The 24,830-nt window shown below is 46.4% G+C and overlaps 1 protein-coding gene and 1 long non-coding RNA gene across 5 annotated transcripts in view; one reads left to right on the top strand and one right to left on the bottom strand.

The window, feature by feature from the left end:
• LOC116555365 overlaps positions 1 to 10,836 on the bottom strand; it is an 18,232-nt gene extending 7,396 nt beyond the window's left edge. The window contains exons 1-2 of the long non-coding RNA XR_004270501.1: positions 10,751 to 10,836; positions 3,871 to 3,874 (exon numbers count right to left, since the gene is read on the bottom strand). This is a non-coding gene — a long non-coding RNA (uncharacterized LOC116555365). The remainder of the gene's footprint in view (positions 1 to 3,870; positions 3,875 to 10,750) is intronic.
• The window catches only part of PLCG2 (phospholipase C gamma 2), a 181,193-nt gene that overhangs the window by 70,678 nt on the left and 85,685 nt on the right, over positions 1 to 24,830 (top strand). For all 4 annotated transcript variants that reach the window (XR_004270497.1, XM_032283879.1, XM_032283880.1 and 1 more), the window contains 5 exons: positions 3,556 to 3,699; positions 7,717 to 7,810; positions 8,563 to 8,610; positions 17,239 to 17,323; positions 18,861 to 18,944. Coding sequence is in view for 3 of the 4 variants with exons in the window: in XM_032283879.1 (XP_032139770.1) it covers positions 3,556 to 3,699; positions 7,717 to 7,810; positions 8,563 to 8,610; positions 17,239 to 17,323; positions 18,861 to 18,944 (455 nt within the window). In the remaining variant the exon portion in view is untranslated. The remainder of the gene's footprint in view (positions 1 to 3,555; positions 3,700 to 7,716; positions 7,811 to 8,562; positions 8,611 to 17,238; positions 17,324 to 18,860; positions 18,945 to 24,830) is intronic.

Consider the following 24,830-nt stretch of genomic DNA (forward strand, 5'->3'; position numbering starts at 1 on the left):
AAATGAGGGAATAAAATAATTAACAAGCAGCCAACCAATATTTCATTTAAACCTGTAAATACGTGTGATGTAGTACTGATAAGAGTGTATATTTTGTGTATTTAAAGTGGAGAGTTCTATGAATGTTAATTAAGTCTACTTGTTCCAGATCTGAGTTCAAGTCCTGGATATCGATGTTAACATTCTGTCTCATTGATCTATCTAATATTGATGTTGAAGTCTCCCGCTATTATTGTGTGGGGGTCCAAGTCTCTTTGTAAGTCTTATATATCTGGGTATTTCTGTATTGGGTGCATATATGTTTAGGATCTTTAGCTCTTCTTGTTACATTGATCCTTTTATCTTTATGTAATATCCTTCTTTGCTTCTTTTGATCTTTATTGGTTTGAAATCTATTTTATCAGCAAAAATTGCAACTCCTGCTTTCTATTTATTTATTTTAGCTCTCCATTTGGTTGGTAAATTTTTCACCATCCCTTTGTTTTGAGTCTTTATGTATCCTTGCATGTGAGATGGATCTAGATGTAGCATACCAATGGGTCTTGGCTTTTTTTGCCTGTCTGTGTCTTTGGATTGGGGGATTTACAGAGAACACCACAAAAATATTCCTCAAGAAGGCCAACCTCAAGGCACATAATTGCCAGATTCACCAGGGTTGAAATGAAAGAGAAAATACTGAGGGCAGCCAGAGAGAAAGGACAGGTTACCCATAAAGGGAAGCCCATCAGACTCACAGCAGATCTCTCAGTAGAAACCCTGCAAGCCAGAAGAGAGTGGGGGCCAATATTCAACATCCTTAAAGAAAAAAACTTTCAACCCAGAATTTTACATCCAGCCAAACTAAGCTTCATAAGCGAAGGAAAAATAAAATCTTTTGTGAACAAGCAAGCACTCAGAGATTTCATCACCACCAGGCCTGCTTTACAAGAGCTTTTGAAAGAACCACTACAAATAGAAAGGAACAACTAGTATCAGCCTTTCTAAAAAATACCAAAAAATAAAGAACATCAACATATTTAAGAAATTGCATCAACTAACGGGCAAAACAGCCAGCTAACATTAAATGACAGTATCAAACACACATATATTGTTATTAATTTTAAATTTAAATCGACTAAATCCCCCAATCCAAAGACACAGACTGTTCTCTTCCTTAATTCCAGGCCAGAGCCACCTCTTCTTGCTGCAAAGCTGAGATCTCGTTTCTCACTCTGATCTCCAGGAGGGCTGGAGTTCAAAGGCATACCAGGGTCTGATATCCCTTTCTACCGTGGTAGACAAGCTGCTCCCTGCTGCTCCCAGGCTCCTGTTTTACCAGCCTGGGAGCAGCAGTGGAGGGGAGGTTTTACCAGTAGTCCTGGCCAAATAAGTCCCTGGAGCATGCTGATGGGGCAGCTTGGGCCATGTGTCTGTTCCTGAACCAGTCACTGGGCCAGAGCACTTGGGTCATTCCCAGGCTCCTGCTGTCTCCTTCAGCTCATGGTTGAAGGTGGTGAGGGGTGAATCATCACCTCTATCTAAAGTGCATGGAATAAGTGCATCCTATGAAAAGGCTTTTTTTTTTTTTTTTTTTTTTTTTTTTTTTTAAAGAAAGGGAAAAAAGAGACTGGTTGAGCTTGTTGAACTTGTCTCTCTGTGCTAGTCTAGAGTTCAGTGGTCATCTTGTGTGGGGAAGGGACTCACCTTTGAGTCAGGGGGCCATCCTGGCCCAGTAGGTTTTGACCAGGAGTGGTTGGAGTCACATGGCAGCAGGAGCTGTAGAGAGGAAGGATGTTTTATTTGTTTCTGTCATCTGCTATACAACAAACTGTCCCGATATTTAGTGGCTTAAGACAACAAACCTTTTATTTATTGTACATATTTCTACAACCTGGGCATGGTTGGGAACTGAGAGAGCTTGTCTCTGCTCCATGTGCTGTCAGCTGGGGTAGCTCACTGGGGCCAGCGGATCTACTTCTAAGATGGCTCAGTGCCCTGTGACTGTTGGCTGGGGGCTCAGCTGGGCTGTTGGCTGAGGGCACTGATTCTTCTCCCATGGCCTCTCCACAGGGCTATCTTGGGCTTCTCACAGCACAGTGGTCTCAGGTAGTTTGACTTTTTACACAGAGGCTGGCCTCCCCCAGAGCACAAAATGGAAGGTACCAGGCCTTCTTGAAGGATTAGGCCCCAGGCTGAGCCTGCTGCCTCACGCCTGTAAATCTAGCACTTTGGGAGGCTGAGGCGGGCAGATCACTTGAGGTGAGGAGTTCCACACCAGCCTGGCCAATATGATGAAACCCCATCTCTACTAAAAATACAGAAATTAGCTGGGCATAGTGGCACATGCCTGCAATCCCAACTACTTGGGAGGCAGAGGCAGGAGAGTGATTTGAACCTGGGAGGTGAAGGTTGCAGTGAGCCAAGATTGCGCCAGTGCAGTCCAGCCTGGGTGACAGAGTAAGATCCCACCTCAAACAAAACAAAAGAGAATAGGCCCTGAACTGGCATAGTATCATTTATGCCAGCATGCCAGTGCTCCCAACCTTTTTGGCACCCATAACCAGTTTCGTGGAAGATACATTTTCTGCAGATGGGTGGATTGCACATGGAATGGGTGCATCTTCAGGATGAAACTGTTCCACTTCAGATCATCAGGTATCAGATTCCAATAAGGAGCACACAACCTGAATCCCTTGCACATGCAGTTCACCACAGGGTTCGCGCTCCTATGAGAATCTAATGACACCGCTGATCTGATGGGAGGTGGAGCTCAGGTGGTACTGCTCCCTTGCCAGCCACTTGGCTTCTGCTGCGCACCCTCGTTCCTAATAGGCCACGGACTGGTATTGCTCTGTGGCCTGGGGTTTGGGCACGCCTGATTTGTGCTACATTTCATTTGTTAAAACAGGTCACAGAGACAACCTGGATTCAAGGGCAGCTGGCTCTGTGAGGCATAAATACCAGACACTGTGGCCATTAGTAACAGCCCATTACTCTGGACTGTTACCAGAGTAATAGTCTACCACTCTCTTCCCACAGGCGCTGTGATATCCAGAACCCCTGTGACCATCCCAACCCTGGGGTTTGTCTCTTATTCTTATTTTTAATTTGAAGCAGTTATTCAGTGCCTTCATTTTCTTTTTCCCCTTTGATTGAGCCACAGACCACTTGTAGCTTTTGGGACTCAAGGGAAAAGATCTTCAAGGTCAAGGTTAACACGACAGGTGGACCTTTTAGACTGCCTGGAGTGATTTCTAGTGAGCATCAGTTTGGTCTGTTGTTTGTTTTGGTAGAATAGTCTGGGCTTAGTTCCTCACATCTGAGTTGTGTTATAAATATTAGCTGTCCTAGTTTAACACATTTCTGTCTCAGAAATGGGGTGAGCGAAAACACCAAACTCCTCCTATTCCAGCAGATGCCCAGATAAGCTCTTGACCCCCTGTCCATTTCCAGATGAGCAGGCCCTGAGCCCAGATGGAGGGATAGCTTTGTGAGTTCTGGGCTGTAGGTATGTGGCTGCATCCTCAGGTGGAGTGAACTCCAGCTTCTGATTGGCTCATGTTAATTTCATTTTAGTGGATATCATGGAAATAAAAGAAATCCGCCCAGGGAAGAACTCCAAAGATTTCGAGCGTGCAAAAGCAGTTCGCCAGAAAGAAGACTGCTGCTTCACCATCCTATATGGCAACCAGTTCGTCCTCAGCACACTCAGCTTGGCAGGTGGGTGCGTGTGCTTCTGTCTGTGCTTTTCTCCCTCCCTGTGGCCAAGTCTCTTCCTGAAGAAGTTCTCTAGCTGATCCCTGCCTGCTCATCGATGTGCATTTGGGGTCATGGTTTCAAATCCCTGTCCTGCCCCTTTCTAGTTGTGTGTCTTCAGGTGAGTGACTTAACCTCTCTGACCTGCAGTTTTCTCAGCTGTGAAATGGGGAGAGTAATAATGCCTATCTCATGGGGAGATTGTGAGGAGTAGGTTAAGTGTCCCTCTGGCTCCTGCTGAGAGCTGAAGAAATGCTGATTTCTTAACACCAAAGGCCAGGCTCTGTTGGCTGAAAAATGTAGACTGGGTGTGGTGGCTCATCTCTGTAATTCCAACATTTTGGGAGGCTGAGGCAGGCGGATCACTTGAAGTCAGGAGTTGGAGACCAGCATGGCCAACATGGTGAAACCCCATCTGTACTAAAACTCTAAAAACTAGCTGGGTGCAATGGTGCTCACCTATAGCCCCAGCTATTTGGGAGGCTGAGGCATGAGAATTGCCAGGACCAGGAGGTGGAGGTTGCAGTGAGCCAAGATGATGCCACTGCACTCCTTCCTGGGGAACAGAGTGAGACTCCATCTCAAACAAAACAAAGAAAAAGAAAAAGTAAAATGTAACCTGCTTTCCTCCAGCAGAGGTGGCTCAGCAAATCTGATTGACCTGAAGGAACTGTCCTGAGATCTTGTATTGCAGACACGTGCACTTTCCTCACTTTACGCAGGGGCAGAAGCTTATAGCTACTTTCAAGTTCAGTCCTAGAATTTATTGACTTAAAAGTATAAATACATTCATGAGTGAGAGGGAAAATAAATACGATTGGAATAGACCAAAGTGGAGGCACCTCTGAAAGTTGAGCAATGTAGGTACGTTTACTTCAGGGACAAATAACTTACTCATTTCTCGCTCATTCTTTTACCACACCTCTTCTGAGCCTGTACTTGGTGTTAGGTTGTGTACACATCAGTGGGTTAGGAAGATAAATGGGATCTGGTGCTGCCTTCAAGAAGCTCTCAGGCCAGGCGCGGTGGAGCACGCCTGTAATCCCATTACTATGGGAGGCTGAGGTGGGCAGATCACCTGAGGTCAGGAGTTCGAGACCAGCCTGGCCAACATGGGGAAACCCTGTCTCTACTAAAAATACAAAAATTAGCTGGGCATGTTGGTGGTCACCTATAATCCCAGCTACTCAGGAGGCTGAGGTAGGAGAATCGCTTGAACCCAGGAGGCGGAGGTTGCGGTGAACCGAGACTGTGCCATTGCACTGCAGCCTGGGCAACAAGAGCAAAACTCTGTCTCAAAAAAAAAACAAAAAACAAAAAACAAAAAACAACAACAAAACAACCAAAAAGCAAAAAGAAGCTCTCAGTCTACTTGGGAGACAGATGTGTGGACCAGAAAGTACCATGCACTGAGATGGCCTAGTGCAAGCAGGATACAGTGTGCTGTGAATGTTTAATTCCAGGGAAGGCTTGGCAGAGAAGGTGACTTGTACACTGGGTTTTGAGGCTTCAGTAGGAGTTTGGAGGAAAGAGAGGGAGGGCGCTCCAGGCAATGGCTGTGGCCTGCACCAGGGCTTAGAAGAGGGAAGAAGCACATTGGATGTGGGAAATGAGGAGCAAATGTCTGACTGATGATATGAGGGAGCTTGGTAGAGATGAGGCAGGAGCACATGGTCCGTGGCCGTGAAGCTTCACACCTCTGTCTCCGTAGCCCCACTGTCAGGCTGAGCCCTGACCACCTTTCTTAAGTTGGTCAGGAGACCAGAAGAGCCTGAGGCTTGGAGGCCAGGATGCAAATTCTGATACATGTCCTACTCTGGGTCCCTCTTCTGGAACCCTATATTCAAGGTCAGCACAGTGATGGTCAAGACTTTGATTCACATGCCTTCTTCTCACTTATTGGCTCTGAGATGAACTCTTAGCCCTTGGAGATTCGCTTCCTCCTCATCTATGTGAGAACATGAGAGCACAGTCTCTGCCTGGGGGTGTACAAACTAAGAAAGTATCTTGTGCTGAGGAGAGGTTTCATAGTTCCATGAGGTGTTGGTGTGGTTAGCTTCATTTTACAGACGAGATGAGACACAGTAGGGTGAAGTAATGTGCTGAATGTCTCCCGGCCCTGAAGTGGTGCAGTGGGACTTGAGCTAGGATCTTCCTTTGCCAGATGCCAAGCTCTTAACCACTCCTCAATGCTGCTTATCAGCAGGGGTAATAGCAACCATGGGTATTAGCAGGCTATATTCTTTGCCCCTCTATGCCATTTTGATTAGAAGCAAGGGCAATGCTGACAGCTGCTTAGGGTTGTGGTGTGGACTATCCCCGGTCCTGCATCTTATTAATTAGAATAGGGTTAAAAGCTAACATTCCTTGATAAAACAGAAAGCTAAATCCCTAAGCCAGAGGTACTCATCCAAGGGAAGCTGAATGTTGCCCTCCCACAACGTCCATGTCCTAATTCTGGGAACGTGTGTATGTACTAACCTCTAAGAAAAAGGAGACTTTGTGGGTATGGTTAAGTTGAAGGTCTTGAGATGGGAAATATCCTGGACTACCTGGGTGTGCAGTGGAATCACAAGGGTTCTTACAAAAGGGACATGGGAAGGTACGCTTCAGAGAAGGAGCTGTGAGGATGGAAGCAAAGGTCAGAAGATGAGAGGCCATGAGCTAAGGAATGCAGGCAGCCTCCAGAAGCTGGGAAAGGTAAGAAAATAGATTCTTTCCAAGAGCTTTCAGAAGGAGTCCAGAAGGATTGCCCACAACCAGTCTGTTTTAGACTTCTAGCCTCTCTAACGGTATGAAAATAAACCTGTATTTAAGCCACTAAGTTTGTGGTCATTTGTTATAGCAGCAAGGGAAACTGATAGCTCACCCTCTGATACACTTTGGCACTGCGTGGATGTTTCCACCTGTTTTCTCCCTCATCCCTGTCTTCTGGTTTAATTGCTTTAGGGAGGAACCTAAGTATTGGGGTTTTGAAAAGCACTCAAGCGATTCTCCTGAGCAGTTGGGGTTGAGAAACTCTGCTCTGGAGTTGGAAACCTGGGTTTGAATTCCTCAGCTTTTTCATTCCTGGAGTCAATGTGCTGCCAGGGTAAGATAATGGCTTCTTGTTTAAAATTCTGTGTCTTGCAGTGTTTCAGTGTGCTCTGCTCCTGTAACAAAATGGCGTAGATGAAGGGTTTTAAACAACATGCATTTATTTTCTCACAGTTCTTGGGGCAGGGAAGTCCAAAATCAAGATGCTGCATGGTTGAGTTCTGGTGAGGGTTCCCTTCCTGACTTGCAGACAGCTGCCTTCTTGCTATGTGCTCGCATGGCTTTTCCTCAGTGTGGGCTAGACGGAGAGGAAGCTCTGATCTCTCTTTCTCTTCTCTAGAAGGGCACTAATTCCTTCTTGGAGGCCCTACCCTCATTAGTTCATCTAAACTTAAGTACCTCAAAAAGGCCCTACCTCAGGGGTTAGGGATTCCACATATGAATTGTGAAGGAATGCAAACACTCGGTGTCTGATGGCTGCTAGGAGCGATGTGCCCTTGGACTCATCCCTGAACCTGTCTTAGGTTTAGTGGTTTCTCCATGTGTTAAATGGGAATATAGTAGTACTTCCCTTGTGGGATCAATATAGGAAAACCACTTAGAACAATATCCAGCATATGTATAGTTAGTGCTCAAATGATGTTAATGATATGATAGTAATATTTCCCAACGCTCCCTCCGTTCTTAGCTGATTCCATTTGGCACAGGAATAACCCACTTGTCACCCCTGGGGCACAAAGCTCATCCTGAATGTGTGGCTCCATCTCAGACAAAAGGCAGGTCCTAGAGCCATGAAGGTGTGAAGGGGATGCTTTCTTTGCCCCTGCAAAACTGGAAACTGGCATAGGTTTCTCCCATCTTCGTGATCTGTATGGGGCCGGGATTTCTAAGCAGATGTCTTCCCAGGAATTAACACAGCATTCCTGTTTGCTTTCTCCACTCCAGCTGACTCTAAAGAGGATGCAGTTAACTGGCTCTCTGGCTTGAAAATCTTACACCAAGAAGCGATGAATGCGTCCACACCCACCATTATCGAGAGGTAGTTGGCGTTTGCCTTTATTTCCATAGTCACTGATTCCTGTATTCTGCTGCCTTTAGCCAACATGGGCTACAGGAAAAAAAATAAAGGGGCATTGCTTTTTTAAGACTCATTGAGTGACTTGTATGTAATGGGTGCCCAATAGCCATGTGAGCTCTACAGTATTTCAAATAAGAACGTTTTCCTGTGCTAGTTTTTAGCGTTGGCCTGTTGGGGTGAGTGGTGCATTGAGCTTGAGGTAGAAATATTCCCGGGGTATGTGTTGGGGGAAAACAGGGCTTCCTTCTTAAAGGATTTAATGAGAGATTAAGTGGACTGATCAGAGGATAGACACAAGGTCTGGAATTTTCTATCTATCACTCCCTCGTGGGTTGACGAAGACCTCAAGACTGTTTCTTCAGTGTCATGGGAGTCTGGATCGGCATTGGGGTGTGAGTTATTTTCCTTCCAGTAAACCAAAGTCCTCTACTTGGCACTGTTTTTCTTTCCAGCTTTTTTCAGAGTTAATGACTGTCATCAGAAAGAACTGTCAATGTAAAGAAGTTTGGCCTTTTGGAGTTGAAATCTTGGCTTAGATGGACCTTTCTACTACTAGGAGAAAACTGTTTCCCAGGCTGCCCTTGTTAGAAAGTTGGAAAACCCCTCCTTTCTGTTCCAGTTTCTTTTGTGCACATCCCATAGGACTCCCTTAGACTTGCACTATTTTCTGATTTTCTCTTTCTCTCTTCCTTTTGTCTCAAATTTCTTTCCAGTTGGCTGAGAAAGCAGATATATTCTGTGGATCAAACCAGAAGAAACAGGTAAGAGTCATGCACAGTTTTCTTCTGATCACTTTGGAGTTCAATTTTCATTCTTTCTTTAAACCTCCCAAGCGGGTGGGAACATGACTTGTGGTGGGCAAGGTCTTCACCGTGTCCAGTGTGATCTGCAGATGTCATGTTGGGTCCTGAGGTTGATGATGACAAAATCCTCCTTGCGGGATCCTCTATTCCAGGGGAAAATTCGAGTCCAGCCTCAGAGATGATCTCTGCCATGGGGCATTTGGACCTTGGCATAAATATTTGAGCACCTTTAATATCCTGGGAATACAGCAGTAAACATAATCCTGATGGCATCAGCCCTTACTTTGTGGCAGGAGAGAGATTGACCATGAAAAAGTAAACCAGGTGATTCTTAGGGCTGGTAGAGATGTGTCGGGTGATGTGATAAAATGTATTCAGTTTACTTGATTTTTTCACTGCATAGTACCTCTTGGAGAAGTTCCCTATCAGTCTGGCACAAAACTCTATGCCAGACTATTACTATTATTACTACCACTTAGAGACAGGGTCTCTCTCTGTTGCCCAGACTGGAGTGCAGTGGTACAGTCATAGCTTGCTAAAGCCACAAGCTCCTGGGCTCAGACCATCCTCCCGCCTCAGCCTCCTGAGTAGCTGGGAACTACAGGTGTGTGTCACCATGCCTGGCTGTTTATTATTATTGTTTTGCAGAAGTGAGGTCTTACCTAGACATATTTTTTTTTTTAAAAAAGCAAACGTGATTTTGTTTTTTCCTTAGATTAATGGGTTGTCAGAAATCATTTCCTTGTTGTTGGACAGAGACTTTCTCCCAATCCTTTATTATTTTTGTGAATAACACTGTTACGGAAACCTTTGGGTCTATCTTTCAGTAAACTCACGTAAGGTGGCTGTGGGTAGGATACACTCTCAGAAGTGAGTACCAGTAGCACAATGTTTCCTGGTCTAATAGTGTGATAGCTAGAGGTAGCAATTTATATAATGTTTCTCCCAGTGGTGCAAGAAGACGCCCATTTCCTCGTGGTTCGTTATCCCATTATACTTTGATCTTTGTTCATCTGCAACCGAGGCAACCAAGTGGTTTTGCTTAAATTTGCTTTTCTTTATGGGTGAGGTTGAGCATTTTAAATTCATTCTTTTTTTGAGGTGTGATTCAGTTCTTATTAACAATGATAAAAACTCCCATTTATTGAACACCCATGTATTTGGCACGCCAGGCATTGCACGAGCACTTCAGAGTCACTGTCTCATGTTAACCTCACGAGACCTTATTTTTGTTTGTTTGTTTGAGACACAGTCTCGCTCTGTCACCCAGGCTGGAGTGCAGTGGCGTGATCTCGGCTCTCTGCCACATCTGCCTCCTGGGTTCAAGTGATTCTCCTGCTTCAGCTTCCTGAGTGGCTGGGACCACAGGTGCACTGCACCACGCCCTGCTAATTTTTTAGTAGAGGCAGGGTTTCACTATGTCAGTCAGGCTGGTCCCCAACTCCTGACCTGTGATCCACCCACCTCAGCCTCTGAAAGTGCTGGGATTACAAGTGTGAGCCACCACGCGGGGCCAAGAGACCTTATTTTTTGGTAAAATACTCTTCTCATTCATTCTTGGTTTAGGTACATCATTATCCTATGTGGATATATCATTATCCTATCTAGATAAGTCATTACCTTAGTTAATATCCAATAACTAAGCTCTACCAGGTCTCCATTTTGTTCCTGAAAATCTTTCTATCTTGAAGGTGACTTCGTGTCTGGTCAATGTCCTCTATTACTTGTTGACTTCAGGGTTTGGGTGTACTGCCCCGGTCTCTTCATATGCCCAGTGGGAGGATTTGGAACTCTTAACCAGGAAGTGGTTAAAAGTCTGGTAATGTCAGGTCAACCAGTAGCTCACTCCATGCTTTTCTGTCCACCTGCTTTTCTCTCCCTCCTCTGCCTGTCATCCATCATGCCCTGCCTGCTCCCTGCCACGCTGGGCCACCCTCTAGTGTTACTGAGATGGATCCAGTGAGGTCCTTATGTTGGAAGATTTGGTACACACTGGTCTCTTTCAGCCTCGGAGGTGATGTCCTCTCTGAGTTTTCTTTCTCCGTGGCTTATGGTGATTCATAGTTGAGATTGGCACAGGGATGAGAGAGGGATCCACCCCCACAGTGCTGGTATGGGGAGGTCAATCTGCTCCTGAAGTCTGCTCTTCTCTTCATCTGTGAGGTCAAGAAATGGATACCCACTCTTGCTCAGGAGGAATCTGGCAGGTCTTGCATAGAGCTCCATCTTCCCATCGGCTGGTCCAGGACCCTCTGCAGGGAGAACCTTTCCTGTTTCTGGACTGAGTTCATCCCTGCATGCTCACAGGCTTCCTCTCCTCCACCTCCCTCCCAGTGGGCAGAGCTCTGCTGTTTGTCAACATGTGGAAAATCCCACCTTTCCCGTGGTTCTGGGAAGCCTGGAGGGAGCTTTGCAAAATGAACTTTGACCAAGGTGCCAATGAAAGAGCAACCAGCTTTTGGTCTGCCAATTTCCCTCCCTTTCCTGTCACCCACGAGACTAATCATGTTTCCTGAAGGAAAACAAAGGAGTCACAGAAGCAGAGGAAAGGCTGAAGGCGAGCGGGGGCAGGCTCTGAGCTGGCCCAGCCCGGGCAGTGGACGAGCCTCGGGTGTTTTGCTTGGCCCAAACACCCTCTTTCATTTGTCGACTTTTCTAGAGTCAAATGGTAGCAACTGGAATTTGTTTACAGCTAGCTTTGAAGCTGTGGCTGTAATAAGCACTTCACATCCTTAGGATATGCTCTTGGTTGATGGGTAAGCTGGGTGCTCTTGGACCCATTTTCTTTTTCTTTTTTTTTGAGACAGAGTCTCGCTCTGTCTCCCAAGCTGGAGTGCAATGGAACGATCTGGGCTCACTGCAACCTCTGCCTCCTGGGTCCCAGCGATTTTCCTTCCTCAGCCTCCTGAGTTCCAGCGATTTTCCTTCCTCAGCCTCCTGAGTAGCTGAGATTACAGGTGTGCGCCACTATGCCTGGCTAATTTTTTTGTATTTTTAGTAGGGATGGGGTTTCACCTGTTGGTCAGGCTGGTCTTGAACTCCTGACCTCGTGATCTGCCCACCTCAGCCTCCCAACGTGCTGGGATTACAGGTGTGAACCACTGCACCCGGCCTCACACCATTTCTATGTGGGGACACTGAGGCCCAGAGAAGTTAAGTGACTTGACTAAAGCAGCCCAGATTGTCAGGGATGGCCCCAGGGTTTGTAGACTCACTCTCCCCACTGTTTTTGCTTTTCCTTTTTTTTAAAAAAAATGTGCTATTGGCTGAGCATGGTGGCTGACACCTGTAATCCCAGCACTTTGGGAGGCCAAGGCAGGTGGATCGCTTGGGCTTAGGAGTTGGAGACCAGCCTGGGTGACATGGCGAAACCCATCTGTACAAAAAGTACCGAAAAGTTAGCTGGGTGTAGTGGTGCACATTTGTAGTCCTGCTACTTGAAAGGCTGAGGTGGGAGGATCATCTGAACCCAGGGAGGTTGAGGCTGCAGTGAGCCATGATTATGCACCTGAGCTCCAGATTGGGCAACAGAGTGAGACCCCATCTCAAAAAAACAAAACCAACAAAATTAAAAAAAAATTGTGCTGTTGAGAGCTGAGGAAGACGTAGAAAACTTCCCTCCCTCACTCTGACAAATCACCTTATGATGAAAAAAAATTAAAAACAAATGTTAAAATTTGTTTTGTGATAACAACACTAAAACATAGAACAACACTGAATTTTTTTTTTTTTAAGGCTGAGTTTTGCTCTTGTTGCCCAGGCTGAAATACAGTGGAGCGATCTTGACTCCCTGCAACCTCCACCTCCCGGGTTCAAGTGATTCTCCTGCCTCAGCCTCCCAAGTAGTTGGGATTACAGGCATGAGCCCGCATGCCCGGCTAATTTTTAAAATATTTTTAGTAGAAATGGGGCTTCACCATGTTGGTCAGGCTGGTCTTGAACTCCTGGTCTCAGGTGATCTGCCTGTTTGAGCCTCCCAAAGTACTGGGATTACAGGCGTGAGCCATTGCGCCTGGTCACAGCATTGGTCATTTTAGCCATTCTTAGATACGTAGTTCTGTGGAATGAAGTATATCACACGGGCCTGCCACCGTCACCACCATCCATCTCTAGAATATTTTCATCATCCCAAACTGAGACTCTGTAGCCATTAAGCAGGAACTCCTCATTGCTTCTCCCTTCAGCCTCTGGAACCACCATTCTACTCTCTGTGTCCCTGGATTTTATTGCTCCAGGTACTTCATCTAAGCAGAATAATACAATATTCATCCTTTTGTGTCTGGCTTATTTCACTCAGTGTAACGTCTCTAAGGCTCATCTGTGTTGTAGCTTGTGTTAGCGTCTTCTTCCTTTTTAAGACTCAATAATAGTCCATTGTACAGCTAGACTGCACGTTGTCCATTGGTCCATTGATGGACCCTTGAGTTGCTTCCACCTTTTGGCAGTTGTCAATAGCGCTGCTGTGAACATGGGTATACAGATCTGTTTGAGCCTCTGCTTTACCTTCCTTTGTGTATATATCCAGAAGCTGAACTGCTGGATCAAATGGTAATTCTCTTTATTCTGCGGAACTGCCGTGCTGTTTGCTCCAGCGGTTACACCTTCTCACAGCGATGCACGGATTTCTGTTTTCTTCATCTCCTCAGCAACACTTACTTCCTTTCCCTCCTCTGCCCTTGCCCTCTTGGTATATAACATTCAATTTGGATAAGCAGAAGGTGCACTTCCCCTTCTCTGAGGCAGGGATGGAGGAAATACTCTACAGGGAGGTGGCAAAGGGTGAGGGGGTTGCAGGTGGAAGGCAGGTGGGTGGGTCTGTTTATCTCCTTCAACATGAACGCAACTAGGCTTCTGATTTGAGGATCCAGAATATTAGAGTCACCCGGGGAGCTTTAGCAGAGCCACAGCAGTAGGGATTCCAATTTTGCTGTCCTGGGCCTGGCCTCTGGCATTGGAAATTTTTAAATAAGATTCTACTACAAAGCTGGGGTTGAAGGTTAGGGCCATCTAGAGAGCAATTTTCAAACTTCAGCATGCATGGGAATCGCCTGGAGGATGTGTGAAAGTGGAGGCTGCTGGGCTCCACGTCGGCTGCTGATTGTTGGTGGTGGGTAGGGCTCAAGAATTTGCATTTCAACAAATCCCAGGTGATATAGATGCAGCTGTTCTGGGAGACCTCTGGGGCTGCGCTGGCCGGCGGGGTACCCTGCACCACAGATGGCCATTTCAACGAAATAAAATACAATAAAAAACTTAGCTCCTCAGTGGAACTAGCTGCATCTGAGAAGCTCAGCATCGCCGTGTGGCTAGTGGCTAGAGCCTCGGACAGCACAGACGTGTCCACCATTGTCGAAAGTTGTGTCGGACCGTGCCGAGGCTTGAATCTCATCCCTCACACTGACTGGTTGTGTGAATTGGGGCAAATGATTTAATTTCTCTGGGCCTCAGTTTCCTCATGTGTAAAAGATAAATTAATAGTCCCCACCTCCCAGGGCAGATGTTAGGGCTCAGGAGTTAATATGTGAAGTGCGTGTGGACTGTGCCTGGCTCACGGCAAGCCCTCGACAAACGTTTCTTACTGCCATTGTTCCTGCAAAAGAGCTGGGGGCAGTGGAGGTGCCGGTAAGTGTCATGGGGCTGCTGTCGTTAATTGTTTGGTGATGGCTGCCTGGGTGCAGAGTTGAAGGACCCTGGGAACTTCTCCGGCTGAGCAGGGAGGATGCTGTGATTGTTCAGTGCTGTCGGCCATGGAAGAGGGAGGGGCTGTTGGTGACCCATTCCGGGAATAGTGCCTTCCTTCCCCAAAGGGATTGCCTTGGTTCCTGACCTGCAGCCGTAGGTTGAGCCCCCAGGAAATAGGATCTGAGATGTATATTTGTGTGCAGGAGGTTTACTGGGGAGCACATGGGGGGTCATCACCCAGGGGGAGGGAGGGCAGCTGGAACAGGCAGTGGGAGAGTCACGGCTGTCCTAAATTGAGGCCAGAGGGTCAGGCCTTCCTTCCCATGTGTGGACCAGGTGTCAGCGCCGGCTGCCTTGGAAGAGGCTTTGACCTGGGTAAGGCACTCTAGGGGATGGCAGGTCGCAGAAAGGGGTGAAGCTGAGCTGTTGGCTTCCTCCGCTGCAGCACTGGGGGCTCAGCCTCCTGGTGCTGGTTTGAGTGGGGCCCTGTAGCACGACACCCGCACACCCACAGGTGGGAGTGAGGGAAGGGCTCGCTTAGCGGGGAATTGGGTGAGGCAGTCCTGGCAGTAAGAGCCCAAAGAAGCTCTCAGGCTTCAAACCTGAGCGTGCATGGAAATCCCCTGGAGGACGTGTGAAAGTGGAGGCTGCTGTTTACGGTGCTCGCACTGTAAGGGGAGGCCTTTGGACCAGGTGGGTTCCCATGTCTCAGGTGCTTGGATGCTCGTGCCCCTGGTTCCTGGGTTTGGTCCACTGGTTCCTGAGCTCATGCCCCTGGTTCCTGGGTTTGGTGCTCTGGCTCCCCAGACCCCTCAGCCTCTCTGTTCCTGGACATGGGATGGCTTCTTTGACCTGCTGCTGCCTGGGCTCCTGGGGGACTCTGACCTGTCCCTTGCTCCCAGGATGAGCTCCACTGGGCCACCAGGGTGGCCTGGCTCCTCTCTCCACCACCCCTCTCACTGCTGCTCCTCCACCTTCATCCTGCCGTGGCCAAGCTCTTCCTTGGGCCATCCCCAGGGCTGAGGCAGAAGGGCTCTTGCAAACCCCTGGGGCAACTTCCCTAGCTTGCTGGCTACTCTGCCCAGCCAGCCCCTGCTGGCCTAGCAGTGGCTTTTTCCTGCCCTTAAGGTCTGTCTGTGAAAGCCATGGGTGCTGGCCCTGCAGTAGGGGTACGTGGGTGGGGAGTATCTTGTTAGTTGAAGTCTCTGCTGTTAGAGAGGCCATTAGAACCAGAGGAAGAAGGCTGGAGGTGGGGACACAGGATGGCCAGAGTCACACTGGACCTTCTCCAGGGCAGCGGCTGGGCAGTGACGTGCTCTTTCCTTCTGAATGCCACAGCAGAGCCTGGGAGGATGGTGCAAGGAGACTGGGCTGTTTTCTGCCATGACCTGGGGCAAGCTTCCGTTCTTGACCACCCTGTCTTAGCACTGCTGAACACTTGGCTCAGCCAGAAGGGTGTGGAGCTTATGTTCTTGACTCACTCACCCCACTAACTTCACCTCTCCTTGTGTGAGCCACTGGCTGAGAGGTAGTCAGGTGTGATTGTTGTGGGAAGACTGGGTTGGAGTTGGAGACCAGCCCAGATAAGGCACCAAAGTGATAGGAGCCTCAGTTTCCTCACTTGGAAGATAGAGATGATCATGGTACCTGCCCCGTAAAATTGTTCAAGCATCAAACAGGTGAATGTGCATATAAGGCACCACCTAGAACACCTGTCAAGTGATACGCACTGCTGAAGTTTCAGCTTTTGCTACCATTGTTACCACTGCTGCTACTGCTTTTACCTGGGATGCGTCCACCTTGCTTTCCTCTTAAGCTGAACTTCACCATGTGGCTTCAGAGAAACACTCAAGCAGATTGCTGTGGCCGAGCCCTGGAATTTGATTCAGATCCAGGCTCTGCTGCCTGCCGTCCAGTTCCAAGCCCTGTGTTGTGTACCCCCCACCCCCTTGACACCCTGCCCTTGCCTGTTCTGAGCCTCAATGGGTGGTGGGGGGGGGGGTCAATCGTTTACTTTGCAAAAGGTAGATGTGGTGAGCAATTAGGCCACCTTAACAACTGGATGACCTCAGGGCAGCATGGCACACAGTAGGTGTCCATGTAGGGCTTGTTCCTTCCCACTTTCCCTCTCTAGCCCTTAGTGACCTTGCATTGCTCTGAACCCCAGTGGCATTAAGAGAAAGCTTTATTTTTCACTTATTTTGGGGGTTGCTGGGGGTCCCTACTTACTCTATATCTCTCTGTCTCTTCACAGTGCCAGACTAGAATCAAGCTTAGCTGGGTCTTTCCCAGCGGATTCTGCTAAGCCTATTCTGTGGCTGTGGTTTCTCTGAGTGGCAGGTAGAGTCAGTAGGAGTCTTGTTCATCCATTCATGTCACTAATTAGGTGACAAAGTGTTTGGCTCCCTGAAGAGTGTCATAGTTATTCCTGCTGTTTACCCAAGCTTCATTGGATTTCTTCACTTTGACATTCAGAGCCCTGGGCAGAAATCATATCATGTCAACACTTACATTGGGCCTTTGGGATTTCTATGGCATTTTGTGTTGAGATTATCTGGTCATCTGACGCCATTTTCTGCCCACACTTAATCTCCTGCAGAACCTTCCTCCATGGCCTTTCCCGAAGGGTAGAGAACAGCCCTCCTCATTGGGGCATCACTCTACACTGTAAATTTCTATGTGACCCTTGTCCATGGACATCCCTGAAGGTTTGAGACCAGCCTTGCTCATTGGAGTGTCTCCCTCACCTTGACCCAGAGTCTTTTCCTAGTTAGTGCTCCATAAACAACTGTTGACCAGGCTCTCTCATAGAGGGCTGCCTGAGGTGGGAGCTGATGGGAGCAGCTAAATCCTGTGCTGTTGAAAACCCTCAAGGTGATGGAGCTGGGTCTCCCTCTTTTGCAGCATCAGCCTCCGAGAGTTGAAGACCATCTTGCCGTTGGTCAACTTCAAAGTGAGCGGTGCCAAGTTCCTTAAAGATAAGTTTGTGGTAAGTTTCATGGCTCAGCCTGGGAATTTTATGAATGCAGAGTGACTTAGCCTCTTTCATGAAGCTGTGAGTTGCTTTTGAGTTCCTTGAAATACTGCCCAAGAAAGTCCTTTGTCTCCAGAGTACACCTTAGTCCAGACAGAGGGATCACAGACATATCGTAGGACCATGTTCTTGATCCTAGCAGAGGGTGTAATCAATAAAGACCATGTTTCCTGAGCTGCTGGACTTGCAACATTACCCCCAGACCTGTTTTCCACTAGTCTAGCCTTCCCTATTTCCCTGACCATACTGCAGCCCTTTTTTTTCCCTACTGAAATGAATGCATGTATGTCTTTTGGAAAATACTATGAAACATTCCTTATGTAGGGTACCAGGACCATGGCATTTTGTATGGAAGTCTTGGTAGTGTACCTTTTTTTTCCCCCTTCTGTTTCTCCAACCATCCATCCTTCTCTACATCATTTAATTTATATTGTGTAATCAAGTTGTGGGTGGGGCTGGGGAATAAAGCCACTCCGTGAGTGAAGGGCTATGGTAGAGCAGGTGAAGCAGGGATGGAGACAATGGGTACCATCTTTTGCCTACAGGGAGATACTGATTCTACTTAGGAAATGAGCAACCTCCATCCCAGTAGCCCCAGGTGGAGGACTCCAGTGCCCACTGTCAATATCAGCTCCATCACAAGGTTCCTCAGCTGAAAAAGTTCATTTCATTTCTGTACTAATGAGCTCCTGGAAGAATTGTCCCATTTTGTTGCTTATCAAGCATCCTTTGACCTGCCCTGGGAATTCCAGATTAATCCAAGAACAGAAAGAGAAGAGTAGGTCAGAAGAGGAGAGAGATGGGAGAAACATTTACCATTGATAGCTACGCAGTCGGTGTTTAATACTTTATCAAGTATTTACTGAACCAGGTATTTTGCAGAGATATCTTTTTCACTTTCAGGGAAGCTCTAAGAGCATAGTGGTGGTTCTCCTATTTTACAGGCAAAGAAAACTGAGGGTCTAAAAGGGTCAAGGAAATTGCCCAAAGCCATGAAGCAGCTGATTGGAGCTGAGATCTGTCTGACTCCAAATGCTTTACAAAATGACCTATACGTACATACTCTACAAATATGTCTGAAGTTGGAAGTCCAAAGAGAGTGTTTTCTGCCCAAAAAAGGATGAGTTACATATTATGTCTCTTGCAAACCTAACTGAGACTCTTCCCTTTTGGGGCTCAAAGGAGGGTCTTACTTGGTAGGGGCCCCTGTGAGTATGTTTTCATAGGCAGGGGAATTAGGAAACATGTGGAGGGTTTTGATTTAGAGGAATGCGAGTTTGAGTTTTGCCAATGTTCTAGGAAAGCCGTGGTGAATAGTATGGCTTTTTCCTTCCAAAAGTGGTGACCCTGAAGCAGTGTGGTCATAACTCTCTCTTCAGCATACCCATAAAATAACATGCAATTTGTGAGAAACCATTATTCTGTAAATAACATGGAGCCATTCTTATGGTGGACATCAAAAATCATGTGATCACTTTTTTCATATTTACAGGAAGTAGGAGCACACAAAGATGAGCTGAGCTTTGAACAGTTCCATCTCTTCTATAAAAAACTTATGTTTGAACAGCAAAAATCGGTAAGATGATTCTTGAACAAGTGATCAAATGATGTTTCTGTTTTCCACGTATTTCCAAGTCTGGCATGTTCCTAAGAAACCCACAAGAAGTGTTTAATCTCCCTTTTAGTCAAGGAAATGTAAAGGAGAGCGATAAAAGCATACCATTTTCATCTATTAGATTGGCAGAAATCTTCAACCATGACAGAGCTTTGGGGAAAATGTGGATAAATGGTGTTTCTATACCTTCCTGGTGGAAATATGAATGGCTCTAGGTTTGACTGGAATTTGTTCTGAATCTGTTAAAAAAGTGCAACTCACTCTACTGCATTATTTTATTCTGAAAGGAAATTTAGCAAATGGCCATTGTTATTAATATCCACCTCCACATTGAGGAGTTATGTATATGTTTCTTCTTTTTACACTTTTTTTTTTTTTTTTTTTGAGACAGAGTCTCACTCTATGGCGCAGGCTGGAGTGCAGTGGCATGATCTCGGTTCACTGCAGCCTTTGCCTCCCAGGTTCAAGCGATTCTCATGCCTTAACCTCCCAAGTAGCTGGGATTACAGATGTACACCACCAAGCCCGGCTACTTTTGTAGTTTTAGTAGAGACAGGGTTTTGCCACGTTGGCCAGACTGGTCTTGAGCTTCTAACCTCAAGCGATCTGCCCACCCCTGTCTCCCAAAGTGCTGGGATTACAGGCATGAGCAACTGTGCCCATTCCTTTCATATTTTTATTTGTATTTTTTATGAGGACATATTTTTTGGTTAAAGTAATAGACTATTTAAAAAATAAGATGTGTGTTCACTTTGACCTGATAGTGGCATCTTGGGGACTCTGTTTTATGAAAAGGAAAACATTGGGGCCTTAGAATATATTATTGGATTATTAATTGCAGCATTATTTAGGCTGGCAAAATACCTGGGCATCATCTGAATGTCTCTAATGGAAGAAGTGCTGGGTAAATTATGGTCTGTCCATACTATGTGACCTTATGCAGCAGATTAAGAAGCATGCGTCAGTTCTCTTTCTCTGAATCTGAGACGATATTTGTGACATTTTGTGAGGAAAGCCAGGAGCAGATTTACCTGAGGAGTTAGGTCTGCTATTTTGTTAAAAAACGTAGAATACAGGCCAGGCACGGTGGCTCACGCCTGTAATCCCAGCACTTGGGGAGGCTGAGGCGGGTGGATCATTTGAGGTCAGGAGTTTGAGACCAGCCTGGCCAACATGGCAAAACCCAGTCTCTACTGAAAATACAAAAATTAGCCAGGCATAGTGGTGTGCACCTGTAATCCCAGCAATTTAGAGGCTAAGGCAGGAGAATCATTTGAACCTGGGAGGCTGAAGTTGCAGTGAGCTGAGATCGTGCCATTGCACTCCAGCCTGGGCAACAAAGTGAGACTCTGTCTCAAACCTAAAACAGAAAGTTGGAATGAATAACCCTCCTTTTGCACATGTGTTTATGAGCAGGGAGGAAGGTATGGAAGAAAACACGTCTCACATTTAATGTTGATTTTGTGTATGTGCTGAAGGGGTTGGGAAGATGGGCAGAAAGGATAATTACCTTTTCTTTACACCGCGCATTTTCTCTAATATGTTCCAAGTAACATGTTACTTTTGTAATAAAAAAGTTCCATAGAGCATAAAGGTTTAACATTGAGGCCATTCTGTGCAATGCATCAAGTCCAGTACGTGGTAGGGGTACACACTCAGCAAACAGGGGCTGCTGCTGTTACTGTGAGGGGAGGCATTTGCAGGCTGCAAAAGAGTTCCCAGGGAAAGCCGTGAGGGCACAGGGAGTAGTGGGACTAGGAGCCAGGTAGTTGTGGTGCCTCCACTTAGCTGCATGATCTTGGACAACCACTGAGTGCTCCTAGCTTCAGTGTTCTCCTCTGTGCAGTGAGAGGCTGGGAGTTGGGAATACGGGCATTTTTGAGTGATGAATATGAGTGTTTCTAGAAGACAGTCATTAATTGCTTTCTGTATGCAGGGCTTGGGGCTGGCTACATAGTGAGGCCACTTGCTGGGTGACCACTGGCCGGGGGACTTCGGATGTATCAGAGGTAGAGAAATGGGAGGGCCATTTCCTATCTGCCTAGATTGGGGAAAAACAGATTTCATAGAGTGGAACATTGATTTCACATATCTAATAATTAGTTCTTAGTTTGCCAAATGAAATAGAAAGATTGTAGGCTTGGGAGTTGGGAGATCTGGAATCTAGACCCCACTTGACCTCTAATTGACCAAGTGATGTTGGGGGAAGCCATCTCTGCCCTCCCACTTAGCCTTTTCTATAAAATGAAGGCATTTAAGTACATCAACGGTTATAAAACTTCTAAAACTGTATAATCTGCTGTTTTTTATTTACTTATGTTTTGAGGTGGAGTTTTGCTCTTGTTACCCAGGCTGGAGTGCGATGGCACAATCTCGGCTCACACTGCAACCTCCACCTCCCGGGTTCAAGCATTTCTCCTTCCTCAGCCTCCCCAGTAACTGAGATTACAGGCATGTGCCACTATGCCAGGCTAATTTTGTACTTTTAGTAGAGACAGGGTTTCTCCATGTTGGTCAGGCTGGTCTCGAACTCCCGACCTCAGGTGATCAGCCTGCCTCGGCCTCCCAAAGTGCTGGGATTACAGGCGTGAGCCACTGCACCCAGCCAATCCCATCTCCTTTAAACGTGAAACTGTCACAACAACAACAACAAAAATCATGCTTCATAAAAGCTTACTAGCATACTTTAACTTTAAAAATAGTCCTTGATAATAATGAGAACGTTTGATGACAGCGTGTGTTTGAAATTTGGAATGATGATGGTTGTCATCTTATGCAGATGACCAGGATTGAGAAAAACTTGATTTACTCAAGATAGGAAGTTGCAAATAACATTTTAAAAAAATAATAGCTTACGTTGAAATTTCAAGATGCTGTGTTATCACACAGATGCCAGGCAAAGTTTGAGAATCAGATTGCATATGGCTGAAAGCAGTAACTCACGCTGATCCCACCACTTTGGGAGGCCAAGGCAGGAGTTTGAGCTCAGGAGTTTGAGACCAGCCTGGGCAACATAGTGAGACCCTGTCTGTATTATTAAGTAATATTAAAATTTAAAAAAAGATTTATACAAAAGCTATTTCACCTGCCAGCAGAGGAACCCATTCATGGTTGGTTTCTACTGTGATAAAATTCTACATAAGATGTATTTCAATCTATACTTTTAATGATGGGTCTTATTAAGGCTAGTCTGTGTGTTTGTGTTTATGAGGGACAAAAAGAGATTTGGGTCAGAGTTTTACAGAATCTTGGAATCCTCTGGGGTACCCTGGTTTGCCCCATGTGGAACTTTGTACGGGAAGGGTTCTGCCGATACCAAAGGTTGACCCCTGGTGGCCAGAATGCCACATTGACCCTGCAGCTGGTTGTACTTGACCTAACGTTTAAATATTTTTAAAATTAATTGCCTACAATTAAAATTTGGGAGATTATATTACATATTAAAATCTAGATTTTTTTTTTGCTTCCCTTGGGAAAAAAATCGAGATCTTGGTATAAATAGGGTGACATCTCCCCATGGGACAGTCCACGTTCTCTGTAATGACCCAGCCCTGTGCAGCTCCATCTACTTATCTATGTTGCATACCTGACCCCAAAGATATTTTGCGTTGCCCACCCTCATCTCCACTGTTTGAGGGTATAACTCTCCACTTTGGTCACTGCATTTTTTAAATTTAATGACTTAGATTTGAATAGCAATGTCCCTAGCGATTTAGACAGTTTCTGGCCAGCTTGAAGAACTTCACTGCTGTTGTGTAGGTAAATGTCTACCCCAAACCTGTCAGGAGATTGTTTACTTCCTGAGATCCTGGCTGGAAGCACACGGCAGAGAAAAGTATTGTGCTTTGGGAGGACAGAGGGCCTAGCTGATTTCTCAGGCTCCTGCAGAAGACAGAGCTATTTATGGTGACTCAGAATCCCCAGACCTAAATCCAGGGAGTGGGTTTTTGCTTATCAATAGCCAAATGGTTTCCAACTTGGGCTTGCCAGTTCCTCTTTGTGTCTAACCACCTGCCTTTGTTGCAGCTCTCAAGCCTCAAAGTATCCAAAAGCTTAGCAGCAGGAGGGGGATACGAAATGTAATCTCATGTTTGTGTCCCTCTGGTGAGGGGAGATGCCTCCAACTAGGCTGTAATAACAATATTATTAACGAAGATAATAGCTAACTTTTTTCAGGTGGACTGTATGCTAGGCACGGTCCTGTGTGTGTGTGTGTGTGTGTGTGTGTGTGTTTGTGTGTATGTGTGTTTCCAAGACAGACTCTTGCTCTGTCACCCAGGCTGGAGTGCAATGGCACGATGTTGATTCACTGGAACCTCTGCCTCCTGGGTTCAAGCAGTTCTCTTGAGTCACCCTCCTGACTATCTGGGATTACAGGCATCTGCCACCACACCTCACTAATTTTTGTATTTTTATTTTATTTTAAGACAAAGTCTCCCTCTGTTTCCCAGGCTGGACTACAGTGGTACAATCTCAGCTCGCTGCAATCTTCACCTCCCGGGTTCAAACAATTTTCCTGCCTCAGCCTCCCGAGTGGCTGGGACTGCAGTCATGCCCCACCACACCCAGCTAATTTTTGTATTTGTAGTAGAGACGGGGTTTCACCATGTTGGCCAGGCTGGTCTTGAACTCCTGACCTCAGGTAATCCACCCACCTCGGCCTGTCAAAGAGCTGGGATTTCAGGTGTGAGCCACCATGCCCGACCTATTGTCCTGTGTGTTTTGTATACATTTAATTCTCACCCAGAGCCCTGTGGAAGAGCTACTGTTGCTATTGCCATTTTAGAGATTAAAAAACTGAGGTCCAAAAAAAAAAAGAAAAAGAAACTGGGGTCCAGAGAGGTTACTTGCTGGAGGTCAGGCCACTAACTAGTAAGCTGCAGAGCTAGGATTTGATTTTCTGCCCAAATTTGATGCACAGCCATGGAATACTTCTTAATTTTTGAAACCTTTTATTAAAGAAATTTAAAGCATATACAGATAGAGATAACAGCATACCAGACCCCCATGTATCATCAGCCGACTTCTGCCATTACTACTTTGTTGACGCCCTCACCCAAGTCTTTTTTCTCACGTTTCCCAGCAGATCTCACACAGCAAAGCGTGTCATCTGCCAATATTGTAATTTAATACCCAGCTTCGTGACTGCTACCCTGCTACCTCCTGATCAAACCCGTGCAGTCCCCCGTGGTTACAGCATTTCTTACGTAAAAATAGGAAGCACTTGCAAATAATAGAAAGAAAATTGGGAAGCCTGCCGGCCTACCTGTGGCTGTCCCTATGATCCTACATTCAGTAGCACATTGGAGGGCTATGCTGCCGGGCTGTACATGGGTGTGGGCGTCGGGGAAGTGAGTGATGAGCATTCTGTGATGATGTTCGTGGAGAAGCTCAGGGCCGGTGCAGATTCTTCTCATTGTCGGCGGCTGGTGAGAGAAGAGTGCAGTGTAGAAGTTAGCACATAAAATCTCTCATCAGCTTTGCTTTCTTTCTTTTTTCTTTTTTCTTTTTTTTTTTTGAGACAGGGTCTCACTTTGTCACCTAGGCTGGAGTGCGGTGGCACAATCATGGCTCTCTGGAGCCTCAGACTCCCTGGCTCAAATGATCCTCCCACCTCAGCCCCCCGAGTACCTGGGACCACAGGTGTGCGCCACCATACAGACTAATTTTGGTACTTTTTGTAGAGATCATTTCGCCATGTTTCCTGGGCTGATTTTGAACTCCTGGGCTCAAGTGATCTGCCCACCTTGGCCTGCCAAAGTGCCGGGATTATGGACTTGAGTCACCGTGCCTGGGCTAGCTTTTCTATGAATGAGACTTTATTCTTGGCCTTCCAGAACCAAATGG

The sequence above is a fragment of the Sapajus apella genome, unplaced genomic scaffold (genome assembly GCF_009761245.1).
Source record: "Sapajus apella isolate SASKATOON/1434 unplaced genomic scaffold, GSC_monkey_1.0 scaffold15, whole genome shotgun sequence".
Lineage (NCBI taxonomy): Eukaryota > Metazoa > Chordata > Mammalia > Primates > Cebidae > Sapajus > Sapajus apella.